At 37.5% G+C, this 20383-nt stretch overlaps 2 protein-coding genes across 4 annotated transcripts in view; one reads left to right on the top strand and one right to left on the bottom strand.

Moving 5' to 3' along the window:
* Positions 1 to 827: 827 nt before the first annotated feature.
* On the bottom strand, positions 828 to 8092 carry znf384b (zinc finger protein 384 b). 3 transcript variants are annotated; one of them, XM_065245796.2, is made up of 11 exons: positions 7953 to 8092; positions 6976 to 7034; positions 6686 to 6890; positions 6489 to 6578; positions 5942 to 6081; positions 5519 to 5592; positions 4712 to 5161; positions 2253 to 2420; positions 2050 to 2128; positions 1782 to 1940; positions 828 to 1667 (listed from the first exon to the last, which is right to left on the bottom strand). In XM_065245796.2, the coding sequence occupies exons 2-11, from the start codon at positions 7027 to 7029 to the stop codon at positions 1347 to 1349; spliced, it is 1740 nt and encodes a 579-aa protein (XP_065101868.2). In that variant the 5' UTR covers positions 7030 to 7034; positions 7953 to 8092; the 3' UTR covers positions 828 to 1346. The 3 variants fall into 3 exon arrangements, with proteins under 3 accessions (XP_065101868.2, XP_065101869.2, XP_065101870.2); XM_065245797.2 differs by having other exon boundaries at positions 4712 to 4936; XM_065245798.2 differs by lacking the exon at positions 4712 to 5161.
* LOC135743397 (uncharacterized) overlaps positions 7770 to 20383 on the top strand; it is a 17613-nt gene continuing 4999 nt past the window's right edge. Inside the window, exons 1-9 of the mRNA XM_065261081.2 lie at positions 7770 to 8875; positions 9156 to 9271; positions 9516 to 9670; positions 9868 to 9991; positions 10637 to 10758; positions 11097 to 11183; positions 18511 to 18600; positions 18732 to 18820; positions 19313 to 19541. Coding sequence (XP_065117153.1) covers positions 8786 to 8875; positions 9156 to 9271; positions 9516 to 9670; positions 9868 to 9991; positions 10637 to 10758; positions 11097 to 11183; positions 18511 to 18600; positions 18732 to 18820; positions 19313 to 19541 — 1102 coding nt within the window. The 5' untranslated portion in view covers positions 7770 to 8785. The remainder of the gene's footprint in view (positions 8876 to 9155; positions 9272 to 9515; positions 9671 to 9867; positions 9992 to 10636; positions 10759 to 11096; positions 11184 to 18510; positions 18601 to 18731; positions 18821 to 19312; positions 19542 to 20383) is intronic.

Genomic DNA, 20383 nt, shown 5'->3' with positions numbered 1-20383 from the left:
TTAAAATTGAGAAACGGCCTCTGAACCTAAAATATATGGACTTTCTATGTTATAAAACAGTACCTGACAGTGGCATTCTCACCCATTAGGATGTGTTGGATGCTATGATGGACATATTTTAAAGTGGAAAGCTTACAAAAACACTTGCAGTGAAGTGCTGTAGTTATAACAAGTGCTGCTTTTGCCTGTTGTTTTGCCCTGTTAAACAAGGGGGAAATATATCTCATAAGTAACATTACTGTAAGTTGTCAGGATATGTTCCCCTGCTATAATGGACACATTTAGGTATAACATGCTGAAAAAGTCAAAACTTATTTGTTGTGGGGTGAAATGGATGTGATTTAGAAACAATAACTTTCTTGTGAAACAGGAGAAAAGTATCTGACAGTAACATTTTCAGCCATAAGGATACATTATATACAATTCTGAAAGATAAAGCTCATTTTCAGGAAAACTTCCACAACAATTTGTGAACAAATGGTTAAGATAAAAAAACTGCCCATAACATATTTTCCATAACAATCTATGGCACAGTTAATCTCAGGTTTAATTGTTTGAGGGAAATAAATAGTTTAGTTGTGACCTTAACCATTGATTTAAGAGATAACAGTCGTCCTTCATTAAAGTAGATTGGATTTGCTTTTGTATGACTGAAACCGATGCCCGGAGGCGTGGCCGGGACTATGCACTAAACTGATTTAGTTTATTTTTAGAGGTTTAATGTGCATTTTCACAGCTGTTATTTTGACAATAGTAACATAGTAATAAAAAAGAACCTCACATGTTGCCTGTAGATGAGAATAACACAAGCCATCTGATAAGATATCTGCCAGTTGATACACAAATTATATTTGTCTATCTTTACTCACACACAATACACTTGAGAATCATATATACGTGCTTTTCTGCTCAATACAAACGTCTGCAAATTCACTTTTTAACAAAAAGACAGAATATTTTCCTTTACCTTGACAGTAACAATAATAATGTTGAAGGTGCAGCTATTCCACCAACATCTACAGATGCAGATCAGAATAAACCACATTTGTTATGGAAAGCCTTGATATATACTTATTAAGCACATATGTAGCCAATAAAAATAGCCAGTGTCTTAAAGGAAGATCAAGATTGCCGTAAATGTTTTTTTTTAAAATGTAAAGCAAAAAAGTACAAAAGTCTATCGTGCGATTCCTTCACTTTCATCCATTGAAGTCCTCATCCATACGTGCAGCCTCATACAATTACAAAAGGCATTGAGTAAGGAAAACTGCTTATATCCACAGCTCTGTAAAAAAGTCAATTTCAATAGTTTCTCCAAAGCCTCATCCCTCGCTCTGAAGGATTTTTCATGAGTTCAGGTGTTCCACCTGTATAGCCGATGCCTCCACAGTAATGCAGAGATCTTTGTGAGGGGAGATATCAGACACGCTGACAGTTTTATACTGCGCATCTGTAGAAGTCACTGATTTGAATTGGTTTATGTCAAACACACATGGCAAACCAGGCGACGAGGTGTAGCTGTCGCTCCTCTCAGCTCGGCTGTGCGTTTCTCCATCTGATCCTCCTCCGCCAACGCGGCCGGGGCTGTGGCTTGCTTGGTTTGACCCAAGTGGAGCTTGAACCAGATCGGAGGCATGCTTACGCATGTGTTTCATCAGATACGTCTCCTGAAGGCAGAAGCAGGACAGATTAAAATACACAGAGATTATTATGAGATAAACAGCACACTACCAAAGCTGCTGTTTTTAACAAAGTGTAAGATTTTGTAAAAATGGCTGTACCGAGGTATAAGTGCGATTGCATAGACCACAAGAGTACAGCTTAGCGTGCTTGACCGTGTGAGTGGACAGATGGACTTCAAGGCTGGCTGGATCTACGTAGCCACGGTTACAGTGGTGACATTTGTAAGGTTTGTCCTTGTTGTGCTGACGCCGATGAGACTGCAAACAATTGAGAAAAAAAAAAAACTTTCAAAAAGCTATAAATTAATTTGTCTCTGAACACAGTTTACTGAGATCAATTATAAAGAGAGGTGGATTACTTCTTCACCTGAAGGTTTGAGAGCTGGGTGAAAGACTTCTCACACCCTGGTTGTGTACATTTGTATGGCCTGTCTCCTGTGTGGATCCTGAACAGAGACAAATGAGTATGTGAAGAAACAAAAAGTGAACCGAAGACTTCATGGGATAGTTCCCTATCAAACAACAAGCCATAAAGTGAGTTAAAAAGTAAAGACATGTCATGCGTGTTACCTGTGGTGTTGCTGTAAGTGACTGAGTTGTCTGAAGGTCTTCTGGCAGAAGTTACAGGTATAAGGTTTTACTCCCGTGTGTATTCGTACGTGCTGAGCAAGATAACTTGTGTTGGCAAAGGATTTTGAGCAATGAGGACACTTATGAGGTTTGGTTTCTGTGTGGTTTCTGTAAAGAGAGAAAAAACATGGTAAAACAGCTACTTTAATAACTATAAAAACACAAATACATTTAAAGAAACTACAATATATGAAGTACGTCTGAGATGTTTTCTTGTAAATGAGAGTTTTTTTATCACGCTCGTGTTTAGATTCAGTAATTTCACTTTAATGGCAATGAAATGGTTATTAGTCAGTAATTGTAATGACATATTTTCACAAATGTCACTTTAGTCATTTACCATTTACATTTGACTGTCTATTGTTGCAAAATCCTAGTACATCCACAAATCTCCAGTTCATAAAAAAATCTTCATGTCCTTTCTGAATAAAGGTAGAAGTTTCAAAAATTCGGTCAATAGCCTGATATATTCAGTAAACCTCTTTTCAATGCAATTCTTCATCTGTGCAATTAGAGGACTGAAAAATCATTGTGGCATTTAACGGATTCTGCCAACAAACCCTTTTTTCTGAATAGATTAAGAGGATCTGAAGCGAAAGTATTTGATGAATGTATATAATACGTGCTGAGAGCACTCTTATTTTGATGAAGGTGGCGTTTATCGACTTTTGCATTTGAGCTTTTTATATGACATCCCAATATTTAGATTTTTCTTTACACACTCTCTTCTGACATTTTTAAGGTGGCCACCATCAATACCACCAACAAAAATGCTCAAAAAGTGTGCGTGTATACGCTTGAGCGGTAGGCATCAAAGGTTTTGGATGTGTTTGAGTGAGGTCACAGAGAGGGTAGATCCATCTATCAAAAACATTTGCACTAAATCCTCACAGGACCTGTGGGATGCAGTTCACATTACCGTGTCCAAGTGGGTTCAGAAGTGGACAGAACCTTTAAATGACCTCTATTTCAAGAAAGCAGGCCCACATAAAACTTCTGTACAGTTATGGGACAATAATGTAGAGTCAACGAAAAATTGCACATTCAGTGACAGCTGCAATTACAGTTTGATCCTTGAGTGAATTGAGAGTGAGTGTGTGTGTGTTTGTGCAGCAATAAAATGTGCCAGAAGAGCAATGAATTATACAAATAGAAAAAGAGAAAGGGACGAAGATATGTAGAGGACAAATAGTAAATAATATGCCATTCACTCTTTCAAAAAAAAAAAAAAAAAAAAATTATAAATATATCTTATATATATATATATATATATATATATATATATATATATATATATATATATATATATATTATGAGAATCAGATGCACAGTCAGCAACATGTCACATGTCACAACTAGTTTGACTATTATAAAAACTGTGGTGTAAGTACAAAGGTTATTATATGTTAAAGTCCCACTGTGGTGAAAATCAGGGTTTTATTGTTGTGTATATGTCTATGTGATGTTTTTATATTTTTTAAGAAAAATTTATCACCACTGCGGAGTATTTTCTCCATAAAATTGGAGACTTTTTTTCCCGCTGTTAAAAATCACCTTGGTTTCCTACGTCACAAACATGTAACCAATCACATCATCACACCTAAATGAGTAGATCGGTAGTTTGAGTCATAAATATTATATATTTACTTATATATCTATGGTCCAAGGTGGTGTGAAAAAGTGGAGGCGGGGACTAATTCGCATATTCATAGATCTACGTATACTAAATTAAACAAGGGCGTAGAGTTACATTTGAGCTTTTCTTTAAAGCATGAAGAAATTACTGGGACAGCTAAAACCTTTACGCATGTTATTATGATATTTAACTGATACAATTCTTGACTAAAGGGAGACTTTAAGTTACACATAAGCAAACCATCCACAGACCATGTTGCTATAGCAACAAGCAAATGAGATACCCCATTCAACGCATCTAATATGACAACATCAGCACCATGAGGGAATGCATTCAAACAGGACGTGTTTTTGGATTCAAAAACTCCAGAAGCAAGTTTACATATTTGCATATTTTTGCGTTTGGCAGATGCTTTCATCCAAATCGACCTACAGTGCATTTAAGGAAAACATTTTAACATTATTTGTGTTTCTGGGATCGCACTCATGACCTCTTTGCTGCTAACACAATACTCTACCAACTGAGCTACAGGAACTCAAGCATACTGCACAGTTATACATAAACTTATCATATCTGCAAAAACTCTTCATTTCAAAGCTCAATGCTTTAAAACACAGGTGTCAGTAGGGGCACGCACACAGGTGCACATACATTGCAACGCTCCGTCCTTGTCCCCACACAAAAAGTCCATCACATACACTCTCTATCACCCGCCTGCTTCGCCACAGACAAACACACACACTTGAGGTGCGGTTCGGAGTACCGTGTGTGCTGCTGTAAGTGACTGAGCTGTCTGAAAGCCTTCTGGCAGTAGGAGCAGCTGTAGGGCTTGGCACCGCTGTGGATGCGGATGTGCTGGGCCAGGTAGCTGGTGTTAGCGAAGGATTTGGAGCAGTGCGGACACTGGTGAGCTTTCGCCTCCGTGTGCGACTTGGAGTGCAGCTGCATGTCTGATTTACTGCAAAACGTCAAACCACACATCCGGCACCTACAGACAGAAAAACACACACACACGCACCACAGGGAAGGACGGAGGTATGAGAGAGAAGGAGAAGAACATGGGATAAGAGAAAGTACAAATGAAGGAGTAAAACAGGACAAGATGAAGTTACAAGCATGGATGATCAATAGTGAAAGGTGAGGTGTGACAAATAAAGAAAAAGCCAAATAAAAGATAATGCAAGCAATCTGGAGAAAATCACTGACTCCGGCTCTAGAAAAGAAAGAGAGGAAAAGGCACGAATCACAAGTGTAAATGGGAGATGAGTGAGCAAGAGGGCCATGAGTGCGTGTTCGGTGCATATGTGTGTGTGTATAGCCGAGGCTGCACATGCTGCTGAGCAGAAGGACACATTTTCCACTAAAGCACAGCAAACAAACATAAAGACACACTTGTTGCAAAGCTTTGAAAGCCAGCGTGTGTTTGTGTGTCAACCGGGAGGGCCATGCACTGCTGCAGTATGAAAATGATTTTGCTTAGGAATCCCTGACTCTGTCTTTGCCTTTTCTAATAGATTGTAAGAAACAAATTGGGTGCATGCTGAGCCAGGTACTAATTGAAAATCCATACCTGTATGTTTTCCCACCCTCCTTCCCAGCATTCCCCTCTTCTGGAAAGAGACTGAAGAGGTTGGCAGAATGATGCTGGGGAAAAATAAACCTCAGTCAAGCATTTTTTATTTACAACTTGTTAAACCTTATGAGAGAAATTACTTTCCATTATTTATTAGCATTGGCCAAATATTGAAACTACACCAAGAATGTGTTTTTTTTTTTCATATAATTATTTTAAAAAACTCTGAAAAAAATCCAAGCTACAGTTTTTGCTGGCTTATACATGTATCAAAGAATATAAACAGAGTTAAAAAGTATATAGTAGCTCTGCAATAATCTAATATTGTGCATGTTTTCTGAGCTAACCACTTTTCCAATTTCTGATACATTGTAATGCATAACCTGGTGAAGATTTCTCTGCATGCGTGGTTGGTCATACCTGTCCTGCAAGACCCAAAATCAAGGGGTCTGACCCCTGAGTGAAGCCAACTAAGGGGAGATTGGATTTCTTCTTCCTACCCCTTTTCGCCGGTATTGGTATGATAACCGGTGAGCCTGGAACGGATTCATTTTTCTTGTCTGGTGAAGTCATGCAAGACAGAGTGAAATACTTTCATTATATGAGCCAAGATTGATGTGGCAATAAAAGTAGCTGTTATCATCTGAGATAAATTAGTGCACCTTATGATAAAATGACACACTAACACATATGTTGAAGCGAAGGCTTCAATATTGCAATGCACAAATTAAAAATTTTATTACCAGCATAGCAATATTATGCATATGAATTCATGGGTGACCGTCTCTATTAAGCACAAACTTAAGCTTACATAGATTTCATAGGTTTGTGACCTCACCTGATGTTTAATCAAACCCCCAGATTGGCCGTACATGTTTGAACCCCCTTGCATACCCCACTGAAAGTATTGCCTAAAATGACTGTGTAATATGGTAAGCTAAGCTGTGTAGTTTGACATGTGCATTACCTGTCTGTACTGTTATCATAGTGGTGGATGCATGTCCAGGAATAAAGGACTGAGCAGAGGACACCGGAGACACCAAAGTGACCAAACCCGCTAAAGAGAGTAATAAAGTAAAAGGTGATTTATAAGTGAAGAAGGCAAGAGTGAGATTAAATAGTGTTTAACTAGTTTTTCCTAATCATTCACATCATAGACAGTACCTGCAGTCATGATGCCCGTCGTTGGTACCGGCACTACTGTGATACTGTGTGAGGAATGGGATGGCTGTGTCTGCTCCTGTTTTAGTGTTCTTCCTCCTGCTGTATCCATGGCACCCCCGGCAACTGCCACAACTGCTGTGGCTGGGTAGTGGGCGGGGCCATGTGAGTAGGTGGGGCTTTTATCCTGACCCAACTGCTCCTTTACCTTGAGAAATACAGCTTTCTCAATCTGAAAGTATTATCATGTGTGCATAATATAGTCATCTGCATGGGTGTCACTGTTTGCTTACCTGTCCCTGCACAGGAGACCAGAAGTATGAAGAGTTAAAATGGGAATCTTCCATCACCCCTGACACACACAAAACAGATAAGAAGATAGGAAGACACTGTGAAGACACTCTGCAACCTTTGACCTTTTTAAGTGATGGGGCAAGAGGTTAAGGACAGGGAAGAGTTAGTGGGAATACCTTATTCACTTAAATCTATATTTACATAATGAAGAATCATGTGTGGTGCATATCATAAAAACATATGCAACAATAAATAATAATATATATAATTTATAAATAAATAATTAATTTCAATATTATATTAATATATGCATGTATATGCTAATTACTTAAACAGAAAAACATAATCTGTCTTTGACTTTTATGCAGAAAATGTAATACAATTATAAACAGAAAAGATGTGTAACACATCTAAAGTAAATTCTACCTATACTGCTTCTAGCTACTTGACGTTATAATCGGTGTAATACATTTAACAGCACATAAATATCAATCGCGAAAGAAATTAGGTCATTGTTACAAATGGCGGGTTAATACAGCAACTCCTGGTGGATGTCATTTATCACTTTATTGCAAATGATGTGCTTTGCTCATTTTGCTGTGTTCTTTGTTCAAAGCCAAACATTGCACAATCAGTGCTTTTGATGATAACATACAACTTTAAAGAATTAATTTGCAAATAAATGATTTAAATAGCTAAATGTTATTGACAGCCTGGTGCAAATTTACAATAACTTGCAGTACATAGTATGACGTGACCCATGCATTGGCTCTGTATGTCCGGTAAAACAAGAGGAAAGGCGACAAAAGATAAAAAAAAAACAGAACAAGTGAAGGAAAAAACGTCGACGTTGGGATCGAGGCGGTTTTATACAGACTTCCGGTACATGACCGTGGGCGATCGGGCGACAGCAGCGCCAGTGGCTCACATCAACAGTCAAAAAGAAGCTTTAAAGTGACAAATAAAGACCGATTACCCGCTCTGGAGACTTTTGCTTCGCACGCCGGGGATTTGCTACTGATCGGATAGTTCGTGAAGTCTTTCCGAAACCACCCGATTGAAGAAATCTAATTATTTTCCTTCCTTGTGTGTGTTTGTTTTCTATTTTTTTCTTTTATTACGGAGTTGGCCGAACTGTCTGCACGGCACTTCCTCCCTAACGGACCGAGCGCCGAATGTGCGTCATGACGTCACTTCCGTCCAGTGAGGTCAAACTCACGAAGAACAATAAATTCTGTTTGATTGCTTGCAAAATATAATAGGCTTGCACACACCAAAACGCTATTTACTACTAACTTAGTTATTGGTTTTTATATGTTATCGGACTTTTTTATTGGCTCAATACAATGCGAATCTGACGTATTAATCCGACGCGGCCGTAACCAAGAGCAATGCATCGCTGCTCAAATGCTTCTAAGTTAATGTTATATATATACTTTGCAATCATATGCAATATATGATTATGTCTACAGACAGCATATAGATTGTAAAAGAAAATATGATTACAAGATTTTCCCTAAATCCACGCGATGTCGCTAGAGAGATTCAGACATATTTCCTTTAGACGAGCTCGTGTTACAGCAGCTGATTTCCGGCGTAGTACACGTCTGCATACAGTATCCAGTGTAGTTTGGAGTTAAGCGATCAGAAATCCAATAACATAAAATTTACAGTATCATCCCGGGGTTGGTTTTAGAACATATGAAACATCGATTAAAGAATGCAAAGGATAGACGCATATTGACTACTTGAAGAATACCAGTGGTGTAAAGTAAATCGGTTTTAGGTTTTTGTTTACACTGCAGTCAGATGGGGGAAGTAAGGAAACTCCAAAAGAAGTTAAGGCAAATTGAGAACTTGGAGATCAAATTTTCTCTCACCCCTGAGGAAAAAATAAAGGTACTGAATTACAATACTCTTCCTTTGTTACAATAAATATTTGTTTATTCCTACTGTATTAAGAAAAAAAATATGGCAAACAGACCTTATTGCTGTAGTTCAGCTAAGGACAACCTTGTTTGAATCTCCAAGAGAGAGAGACCGTTACAGGAAATGCATTATTTTAAGACTGGAAAATTAATTTTACTATGCCATCATTTTATTATTGTCTTTTATGAGTATGTTTTTATACCATACAATGAAGTACCACCCCAAGATATATCTCACTCTCTGACTGTAGGTCTCAAAGAAGGCGGAGCTTCGCTCCAGATTGGCTGAGCTTCTGCTGCAGCTTTCTGGCCCCCAGCAAACTCAAGGAATTGTGGGAAAAGCGGAGGATAAAATGAAAAGACAAGTGTAAGAAGGAGAGACTACGCAGAGAGGGGCAAAATATTTAACTGTAGCTTTTTGCCCGTGGCTTTTTTTCCACACGTCCTTTGGTGTAGCCAGTATTGATTTGTGATGTTTCTCTAAAAAGTCCATCCTTAAATTCCAACCCTACTTTATGTCTCACACATCATTATTTAATAATATACTTATTACAGCACAGCAGGTGATTAACACCATTACCCAGTGAATAACAGTTTTTGCAATATGATAGGGAGGAGGTAACAGAGCAACATGTTGCTGATCCTCCGGCACTGAAGATAGCACGAGAGGAGGGAAGAAAGAACAAAGAAAAGGAGGGATGTAAAACAGATGGTGGAGAAAAACCCCGTGCTCCTCCAGTCAGTCCCAATGAAGAAGAACAAGAAGGTCAAATTAGTGCACTAATCACAAACACAATTACGGTTATATGCACAGATGTTAATTATAAGCCTACATGTTTCTCACAGGACGTGTTGCGTTTTGTGAGAGTATAACAGATGGTTAATTTATATCAGCTTGTGGAAGAGAACAAAACACCATCATTTTTTAAATAATGTATGTTTATTTGTCTATATACATCACAGATGCTGAGTTCAGATCTCAAAAACAGTCCTGGGAAAAAGCCAAATTTCGTCTTCGATCTCTAGAGGGTCACAGCGACATCATCACTTGTGTGGTCTCTGTTGACAACCTCGTAATTTCTGGCAGGTATTGGAAAAAATCTTTTAATACAGGGAAAGGCACTTTCCACATAAAGGGTACATTTTTTGTTGTTGTGAGAACATTTAAATATATTAGACCAGGATTTAAAGAAGGCAGTTTCAAACACATTAAATGTACACACACCCTCAAAGTTTACTCATCCACACCCTCATGCTAGATGTAAATTACTTCCTTTATTTAAACAAACAATGTTATATTAAAATACTGTCATGTTAAATTCTTATATGGAGGTCAATATAGAATTTTCATTTATGGGTTCACCATTTCAAAGTTATTTGAATTATGTTTACTTATTGTTATTGCAAAGTCACACATTCAAATTTTAAACTGTATTTATACATCGTCCAAATTCTAGCAGTGTTGCAAAAATCCAATGTAAAATGTTTTAAAAATAAAACGTGAAACAAACTTAATATTTAGTTTGACAGTCAACAATTTTTGAAGGTTATGCTCCTCCTTCATTTACTGTTATGATTTTTTAGGATTTCAGGCCTTATTTTGTACCTAATTTGTGGAAAGCACCTGAAAAAGTAAACAATTTATGATTCTAACTGAGTGTGAAATTGTTGATGTATCCATTAACGCTTCTTGTCTTCTTTTCTTTGTTTTTGACTATTCTACCAATTGAAGTCGTGATACAACAGTTAAAGTGTGGCATGTTCCCACGGCAACCGAACAGCGCAATTTGGGAGGTCACAGCGGTGGAGTCACCTGTCTTAGTGCACCACCTCCAGAATACTGCAGGAGAATGGGTATACACACGCACGCACATACATACACATAAACCTCCTCTTCTCTCAAGGCCCTTAAGTGCTGGAAAGTAGAGGATAATTGATCCTGTTAATGGGGACAGCAGATAGATACAGATGTACCCACAACTCCTCACTCATCTTTTATGTACTCTATCTTTTCTCCCACATCTTTGTTTGTTTGATACTGGTTCCCTCCTTCCCATCTGTCTATCCTGTCTCCATCACTCCTTGTCTTGCTGCCTTTGACAGTGCATTTGTTCCTCATAGTCTTTGTCCTTCATAATTTTTCTCATGTCCTCCAATAACCCTTTCATTGTCTTGCTTTTGTTTTTATGCAGCACATGAACTCGACTTGCCTGACAAAGAAAGATTTGTTCTAAGTGGTTCCACAGACTGTTGTGTGAAAATATGGGCTTTGAGTTCAGGTGAGTCACACACATAAATTTTGTGGCCTAACAAACCATTTGTGGCCTCGGGGTAGCAAACTTATTTTCTTAGCTTGGCAAGCACAGATGGCAATAAGTAAGGGATAACAAACAACCATCCCGTTATTATCGCAGCATAAATCCTAACAGGGTGGTTAGGACTAGGGATGTGCGAGACTAGTCGACTAAATGGTACAGCTGCTACTAGTCTAAACCTAAAACACCTAGTCGACTACACAATTTAAATATTCTATTGCTTATTGTCATTTTGATTTTGATTAAAAACATACTTTTAAAGTACCACAATAAAGTGAAATATTAAAAAGAAAAGACGAGCAAGCATTTTTTTTATGTAAGCTATGTAGGCCATTACAATCTGTTTTTCCTAAATTGCATTTTATTTTTTCTCAAATTGAAGAAATAAGAAATCACATATCAACCGAGCTTTGCAGTCACCTGCAAGAACATATTCAATGTGCAGGAAGCAAAAGCAGAACCCTTTTATTTAAGGGTTAATAAAACCACAGAAAAGAACTGGGATTTGTATAACTTATAATGTGTTAAAAAATTTTATTATTTTACCTCCTAAGACCTGAGCCTTGGTTTATTTATTTTTTTAGATTTCTTCCAGCTATTTTTGGGTTAGGAAGAACCAATAAATATAATAACCAAATATTTTTCTTTGAACATGAAGCAGTGTAATTGTCCACGTTTGTGTAGCACAGGTTCCAGTTACACAGAATGAAGTATTATGGTGCAAACAACAAAAAATGTGATGTCCACGTAGGCTTATGCAAAATTTGCTAAATTCTGTGAGATTCTGCACTATAAAGTAAACTATTTTTTTCAGTAAAATGTTTCAATGCATGGATTTAATGCCATTGCCTATAAGCTAATATTTACACTGGAGCCATCATCAGCAAAAGCACGTACAGTAGCTGTTAGCAGAGGAGATAATATTGCACCCTGAAGCAAGCAAAAGTCTATCGCGTCATTTACTTCAGCTCTCCGCCGCTGTGATCCTATTTGCTTTAAATAAATAACTGAGCTAATGAGAGAACTGTGACATGGTGTTGCATTTATTAACATTTTTTTCGTATTTATCATCTTAGTGGAAGCATGTTTCTTGCAGTTGTCAATAATTGTGGAGAGAGAATGCTTCATCGAGTCTGAATAGCAAATATCAGGGCGGAAAATTAGCGCATTAAGTTTGGAGCTGGCGCATCAGAACATGTTAAACAATCATAACACAAGCGCACCGCTTTATTTAACTTTATTTAGCTGCAATAATATTATTATTAATAAATTAACAGATTGTATTTATCCACAACACACGTTAAACACGCAGGTTTTTGGACTGCCTTTGAGGTTGGGTTGCCAACTTTCCCAGTCTGAAATATGGGATAAAAGATGGCCTGTCACTGCAGTGCGGATATGATACAGTGTATTTAAAGAGGCCCTTCCACATAAAACCGTTTTTACTTGTATTTTTTGATATGTGTTAGGTTCATATGTGTTTGTGTTGTGTCGTGAATGTGAAAATTAACTTCCACCTCCTCTGTCAGCTCTAGCCACTGAAAAGAAATAAGCGGAGAAATCAGGTCAGTTTAAAAAGCTTATCAGTGTGACGTGGAACTGATCGAGGTCATTAATATTCATGAGCTCTTCAACTTGAGACCGCGCCCACATATTACGTGTAGTTGAGTTAGTTTTCATAACAAGTTACTGCAAGGATGGCTAAACGTTAACCGTACCATATTCGGGCCATTGTTTTTCGTCAAGAGACATCATTCCTATTAAACGAGGTAATCATATCAGTTGCTACATGTTTGGATGTTCAGAAGAACGCTGGATTTGAAGAGAGACTGCGATTAAAAAGCAATGCTCCTCTATCAATATTGGATCCGGTGTTATGGATCAACTGGGGATCGTGTTATCTGGGGACATGCGCGTGCACGCACGTAAATTTACCTGATATACCAGCAGATGTTAGACAGCGACAGATTCGTCACTTTGATTATCCAAAGGAGCCCTTATGAAAACCTATATTAGAGCACCTATAAATGTTGTTATTATCATTTGAGACTGTCTTTTTCTCGGTGTCTGTTTTCATGTATTAAATGCCGTTCACAAGCGGGTTTTAAAAAGTTTTAATGTTAAGCCCCGCCCATGTTATTTTGAGACTAATCAATTGAAATTGTTTAGACGTGTGAGCGCATAAAGTCTGCAGTCTGTCATGCAATAATATACTAAGTAAGCGTTGTGGAGCCATAGCCTCGTGGACAGTGCTCATCGCTTCAATTCAAACCACCAGAGTTCGAACCCCACTTCTGGGCATGCTGACTTGCTAGTCCTTCTTCATTCATTTATGTTTATTTTTATTTTCTCACAATTTAAAACACAGCGTTTATATATTTTTAAGTGATCATAACTGATTTAACAAATTAGCATTCAAAAGAAGTTCTTATATGAAAACACATCTAATATGAAACATATTCTTATAATTAGTAAAAGCACAAACCATATGTCCTTGTGATAACTTGTAAATAAATGGGAATATACAAAATACTAATTTCATAATCAGAAACAATTGGAAAAGAAGAACAACCAATTCGATTAATATGAAAAATATTTTTATATTTTTCATAGTTTTTTTTTTTGCTAAATTACCAGTTCCCTATGCACTCAGGTACAACCTGTAACATTTTAAATTAATTTTCAAATACAATAATACCACATTATGTGTATAAGAGAGCTTATAGGATTGTAGAGCCTGCCAATCAACCTCAGGCTGATTTGCCTAAGGACACTGAACATCTGGCAAAAGTGTTCTTTATATGTTGAGTTATCTGAATGTAAAGCATATAGTTTTATTACCCCCACCCCGGGCCCCCAAAAAACCAAAACAATTTAGCACCAGCCGCCACTGTTAAAGACAACTTTGTTTGCAAATAGTAAGTTACAGCAAAGTCCCAAATACTAGTTGATGCTTTAGATTGAGGTGCCAAATGAGTAATGATGTGTTCTGTATTTAAGAATGTCTTAAAGCATACATGTAAGAAAAATGATTGTTTCAGAATTTATGATGATTTATGGATATGTTCTGCTTATGTGGTTACATTGAGCACTTGTCATAGAGCTTGCATAAACAGAAGGGAAGTAGGCCTGTTGAAGCTGAGAAAAATATTTTTTGAAACTTAGGATGGTAACAAGAAATAAAATCATCATCACTTTATCATCTTTAGTAGCATTGATGGAGAAAACTGCAAGTCCCATAATTGTCACTTCATTATCCTACAGCATGGTGAGTTTTGAATTGTAAAGACTATAAAGACTAAGATTAGTATGTCACAGAAAATATAGAGACCAGTTATTTATTGAGAAAGTTTACAGAAAACAATGTATTCTCCACATATCCAATCACAGAAACAAGATACAATTTTAAAGAGTTTACTTTCAGTTTCACACTGAGTTACAAAACAATATAATTTTGTAAGTATATGTAACGTGTATGGATGTAATTTCAAAGATCAGTCATTTACCTTAGATAATTCCAAATTTGTCACAAATTTCGATCTGCTTGAAACAATAAAAACAGATTGATGTTTGACTGTCATCTGCCTTTCTTAACATCAGCCAAGTCCTACAATCAGAACATTAGTCCATTTAAGTCAGGCTAAAAGCGTATAGGCTTCATAAAAGGAGTTAGTTACCTTTGCATATTACTTCCTTGTTTGATGTTCAGGGCAGATCATAAAGATGCATGCATAAACTGCTAGACCTCAGCTTTTGGTACAAGCAATTTAAAATACAGTCATTTGAGTACATTCACTTTAGAACAAACCAAATGCATCTCTATGCTGCCTTCAACTCAAATTGATATTAAATTACCTTATACAATGTGTTGAATGCATTTAGTTACTTGTTTATCAAAAGAATGAACCCTATTATAAAGCAATTACATTTCACTAATGTAAATGTAATGTAATGTAGAAGTAAATTATGTTTTAATCATGACACGTGATGGTACGCTACAGATGCACATTTCCCTACGATACAGTTGTGTTTTAAAGAAAATACTTACAAATGTACTTAAATCCGCTGGCAAGTTTAATGATAACATCCCCGAAAGGTAACGTTACAGCTGTCCCATTTTAACGTGGGCGTGGTGCATTTGGCCAAGCAAAACACGCTAAACTAAATTTAAACTGGGTCAAAAAATAAAAACGGGAACACAAGCAGAGGAAAAAAAGTAGTCGAACATTGATAACAACAATTATAAATAATTTTATATATGTTTTAAATCACGGCGTTTGAAAATCGAATTTAACGAATCTGATGCTGTTCTGGTATATTAGGTAAATTTACGTGCGTGCACGCGCATGTCCCCAGATAACACGATCCCCAGTTGATCCATAACACCGGACGTAATGGTGGCGCAGCTTATGTGAGTAAAACGCTTTAGTACTATGTGTCACTGTGGTGGCCGGTGTTTTCTCTTCCGAGGGACGCGAATTCATGCTGCACACTCTTTGAAAGGGTTTATGATAAAAGACACGCGTGTTTGTGGGAGTAAAACACTTTAGTACTATGTGTCACTGTGGCGGCCGGTGTTTTCTCTTCCGAGGGACGCGAATTCATGCTGCACACTCTTTGAAAGGGTTTATGATAAAAGACACGCGTGTTTGTGGGAGTAAAACACTTTAGTACTATGTGTCACTGTGGTGGCCGGTGTTTTCTCTTCCGAGGGACGCGAATTCATGCTGCACACTCTTTGAAAGGGTTTATGATAAAAGACACGCGTGTTTGTGGGAGTAAAACACTTTAGTACTATGTGTCACTGTGGTGGCCGGTGTTTTCTCTTCCGAGGGACGCGAATTCATGCTGCACACTCTTTGAAAGGGTTTATGATAAAAGACACTCGTGTTTGTGTGAGTTATTAAATGTGATAAAAAAGCACATGTGTGTGTTTGTGCATTCGTTACACACGCGTCGAAGGGTTTATGTAAAAGGGTTTGTGTGTGTGTGTGTGCTGCTACACGCACAACGAAAGGGTTTACGATAAAAGACACGTGTACGTTTGTGTTTGTGTGTGTGTGTTTTTGTGCGTGGGTTTACGATAAAAGACAGGCGTGTGTGTGTCAAAAGGGTTTATGATAAAATATGCGTGTGTAAGAAAGACACTGTGTCTTAAGACACTCACTTAACATTAAACTGATTACACATGAGATTAAATTGAAAGTTAGTTTGAACGAAAAACTGTTATCCAATCTTAGCAGTGGGCGTTTACTTCCAAGTCGTCAATGCAGCCCGCCCATTAAAACGGATCACTTCTCTAACCAGCCTCAAAATCAGGGTACAAAATAGCCTATTACTTATTGCTTTTGATGTTTTTGGATGTAAAAACCATGCAAATGTCATGAGTAGACCTCAGACAACAGTCTAAAACAATAAAAACGCCAGAGGAAGGGCACCTTTAAGCCATTTGTCAAAATGATAGGTAATCTCCTTAAATATTAATTTATAACTCTTATGTCTTGGCAGCAAACGATAGGTTTATTAATAGTTTGTTAATTTACAGCAGGTACTTTTAACACAGTCTTCTAATTGAACCATTACCTTTAATTATCTTTAATATCTGTCTAAAACAAAACACTTCTGACTCCCACACTAAGGGTAAAAAAAACCCACTGCTGCTGTTGCTGGTTGTGGTGCGCAAGAACTGAAAGGTGGATGACATCAAAGTACCGCAAGAGCATTTCTGTGTGAGCATTAGGGGCGGCAGTCGCTCAGTGGTTCATGTGGGTTCATGGGGGTTGTCCACCAATTGGAAGGTTGGCGGTTTAATCCCCGGTTCCACCTGACCAACTGTGGAGGTGTCCTTTGGCAAGACACCTAACCCCAGCTGGGCCTGACGAGATGGCTGGTGCCTTGCATGGCTGACACGGCCATCGGTGTATGAATGAGTGAGTGAATGGGTGAATGTGAGGCAACATGTAAAGTGCTTTGGATGGCTATGGGTCTGTGAAAGCGTTATACAAATGCAGTCCATATACCATTTACCATTTCGATAGCAGTCTCCGCTGTATGATTCCTCAAATCGCTCTCGTGGGATTTTCGTGTCATCTGCCTCTTGGTTCTTGTGGCGCCACATTAAGTCAAACAAGCCTGTTGTATGGGTCACTTGTTAGATCAGCGTAGCAGTCAAAAAACGGGATGCCAGACATCCCATACGGGACAAATGAATTATGCTCAAAAACGGGACATCCCGGCTAATACAGGACCGTTGGAAACCCTAATTCGAGGGCATTATATCTTTCTGGCTAGTCGCAGTGCACATCTCTAATCAGGGCCCTGAATGGATTTACTTGTGATAACATCCGGCTACTTAATGCATACCAAATATTAATATGTTATTAGCTTATTTATATGAAATGCATGGACAGCTGTTTTGTAGTGTCTCCAAAATGCATTCAAAGTTTAAAATGGACAAAGATGCATTTGGTTTAATTAATTGTTAATCAAATCTTGTATTTTTAATTATGCATATTTATATGAAATTTATTTGAAAGTGTTAAATTGCACCTGTCAAATTGACTGGCAGTATCTGGATGAGGCTGTGTTATTAGTTTTAGGTGGTTGTTATCAAACCCCAAAATGTCACCACTCAGAATCAAGAATGTCAGAGCGCTGTGTAATAAATATTAATAATAATAATGATAAATAATAAAGGAATAATGGTCGCACTAGTACATCCTGGCAATAATGTTTTTCTATTATCGTAAAACCACAGAACTGACTTCAGAAAAGCTATTTTTATTAACAATTAAATGGTTATGTGAACAGACTTGCAGAAATTATTTGAATATTATACAGGGTTTGCTTGACTGTGTATGTTCCCTTGTGGCACAATAAAAGATTTGGATGCAAGTTGAGAATATTTGCTTCTCACAATGATTTTGAAATGTTTCCTTATTTTAAGAAGATAATTTGTTAAATATTAATAATAAAGTTTTAATAAACATTTTATTGCAAGAAAATCACAGGAAGAGTGAGGGAAACATTCATCAAACGGCATTTTTTTCATAATTTCTACCAATACATTTTTATTGCAAAATTATAAAAATTGTATTGCAATTTCAAAAAAAAAAAAGCTTTGCAGTGGTGTGCTGTAGATGTCATGCTGTGACGGTCGCTGTGTGCTAAATGGCTCCGTCTGTCATTATCTGAGTATGAAGGATTGGTCATTATCTAACTGACGGACAGTTTATAGACACCGCATCTGCTTTTGACTGCTGATGTGTTGGTGTTTTGTGTTTTTTTGCAGGTCATTGTGTTAAATCCATTTACACATTCAACGCAATTACAAGTTTGTGCTTCATTCCTGAAGGACGAGGTTTTATTGTGACTGGTTCAGGTAGGCAGATGCCCACACTGATTAATGTGTTTGCATTGTGTGTTTGTGTGTGTGTTTTGTTGACCATGCTTTGCATGAGTCAGGCCATATCTCATGTGTCTGATGCTCGGGAAATATTGATCTCACACTAGATGCTGGGAAGCTGCAGGTGTGGAGCTGGAGCTCACAGGAGAACTGTCAATCACTGAATGCTCACCTGGACTCAGTCACAACACTACAGGTGGGCGAGCGCCATGGCAACAGATCGCTGCACTGACATCTGGAACTTTCTCAGTCTGCCCTTTAGATCAGCATATGTTAAGAAAAGAAGCTGAAGTGTTGCCTGAAGAGAGATCCCTTGACTGCGCTCGCATCCCAGGCGATCTTTAATAGCGGTCTAAAGTTCACAGAGATGTACAAGCTATTAAAGGGCAACATTCAAACAGTTTTACTTTTGGAGTCTCAGTCTTTTTTAGTGTGAGGGAATATTAATCACATATACAATTTCTTGTACTTTTAACATGAAATATAACTGGAGTCAATAAACAGAATTAAATCAATTATAGACCCATTTGTAACTTAATAAATTTGAAAGTATAGAATATGGTGTGATTTTTGAAACAAGGTGAAACAAAAGGTGAAGATAAGATCAAACCAGAGTGAATCTTGTTTCATATTTAATACTGTTAGTTGTCATGGAAACACAATGTAATTTACTCTCTGTTCTTTACAGTCCCAGGGTCCTCTGCTGTTCAGTGGCTCCACCGACGGACGCGTGTGTGTCTGGGGAGTGTGTGATGGAGGGCAGGAGCCCCTTCGAAGGTTACATCTCTGGGGGCCAGAAGTCACTGGGTGTGGTGGATGTGATGGGGTGAATGGGAGGCTGATCCTGAGCCCCCGCGGGGACCGCCTGTTTCTCTCATGTGGCAGGGCAAGCATACGAATCCTTAACTGGAGAACAGGTAATATATGTGCCTGTATCAACATTATTTTGTGATTTGCCATCAGCACCAATATTTATTTCACTAACATCTCATTTTATAAATGTACTTATTATACGACGCTCTTGAATGCTTGATTCTTATTGCCTAGTGACAACATTTCAAGGTCTATTATTCAAACTCCTAAATTTAATTCTGCTACTTTGAGACCTTGACAGTTGCAATTTAATACTTTTAAATAAATTGAATATAATATTTAGGGAAGGTTTCCTGGACAGGGTTTATCCTAGTCCCAGACTACAATAACATTTGAGCTGCCTTAATTTATAAACATATTGTACTGACATATATTAACATATATCAGTGCTGTTTTTTTGTCTCAAGATGCAGACCAGTATTGTTTTTTTGTAAGATATATATGTAAACACTACTTAAATGTCCTAATATAACTAAAGTTTAGTCCTGGATTAATCTTAGCCCTGCCAGGGAAACCGCCCCTTAGTCTTTTGTTTGTGTTCCTGTAACTCAGTGCTAGTTCATTGCGTTAGCAGCACAAGGGTTTTCAGTTCGATCCCAGGTAATGCACATAATGATAAATATTTTATACCTTGTAATATACTGTAAGTCGCTTTGGTTAAAAAAAATTCATGTAAATGTGTATACAAATGATTTACCCAAATGCATGTTCGTTTTGTTTTGAACTTTGAAACTTTGCAATGTGGGACTTTTTTTTTCTTAAAAGAAATACAATAACATGTACATAACTATATTATCAGTGGTGTATAAAGACCTTACATAATGAACTGTATTGTTTTTACTACCTTAAAATGAGCCGTTTTTATCTACATACATATTTAATGAAA

Source organism: Paramisgurnus dabryanus, chromosome 13 (assembly GCF_030506205.2).
Source record: "Paramisgurnus dabryanus chromosome 13, PD_genome_1.1, whole genome shotgun sequence".
Classification (NCBI taxonomy): Eukaryota; Metazoa; Chordata; class Actinopteri; order Cypriniformes; family Cobitidae; genus Paramisgurnus; species Paramisgurnus dabryanus.
The sequence above is the reverse complement of the archived record's forward strand: the minus strand, read 5'-3'. Positions and strand labels throughout refer to the sequence as shown.

Coding starts and splice junctions, on each gene's coding strand:
- znf384b (XM_065245796.2), bottom strand. CDS start 7,029: ATGGAAGATTCCCATTTTAACTCTTCATACTTCTGGTCTCCTGTGCAG. Junction 2,421..4,711: donor CACTTACAGCAGCACACACG/GTACTCCGAACC, acceptor CTCTCTTTACAG/AAACCACACAGAAACCAAAC. Junction 1,668..1,781: donor GCAATCGCACTTATACCTCG/GTACAGCCATTT, acceptor TTCTGCCTTCAG/GAGACGTATCTGATGAAACA.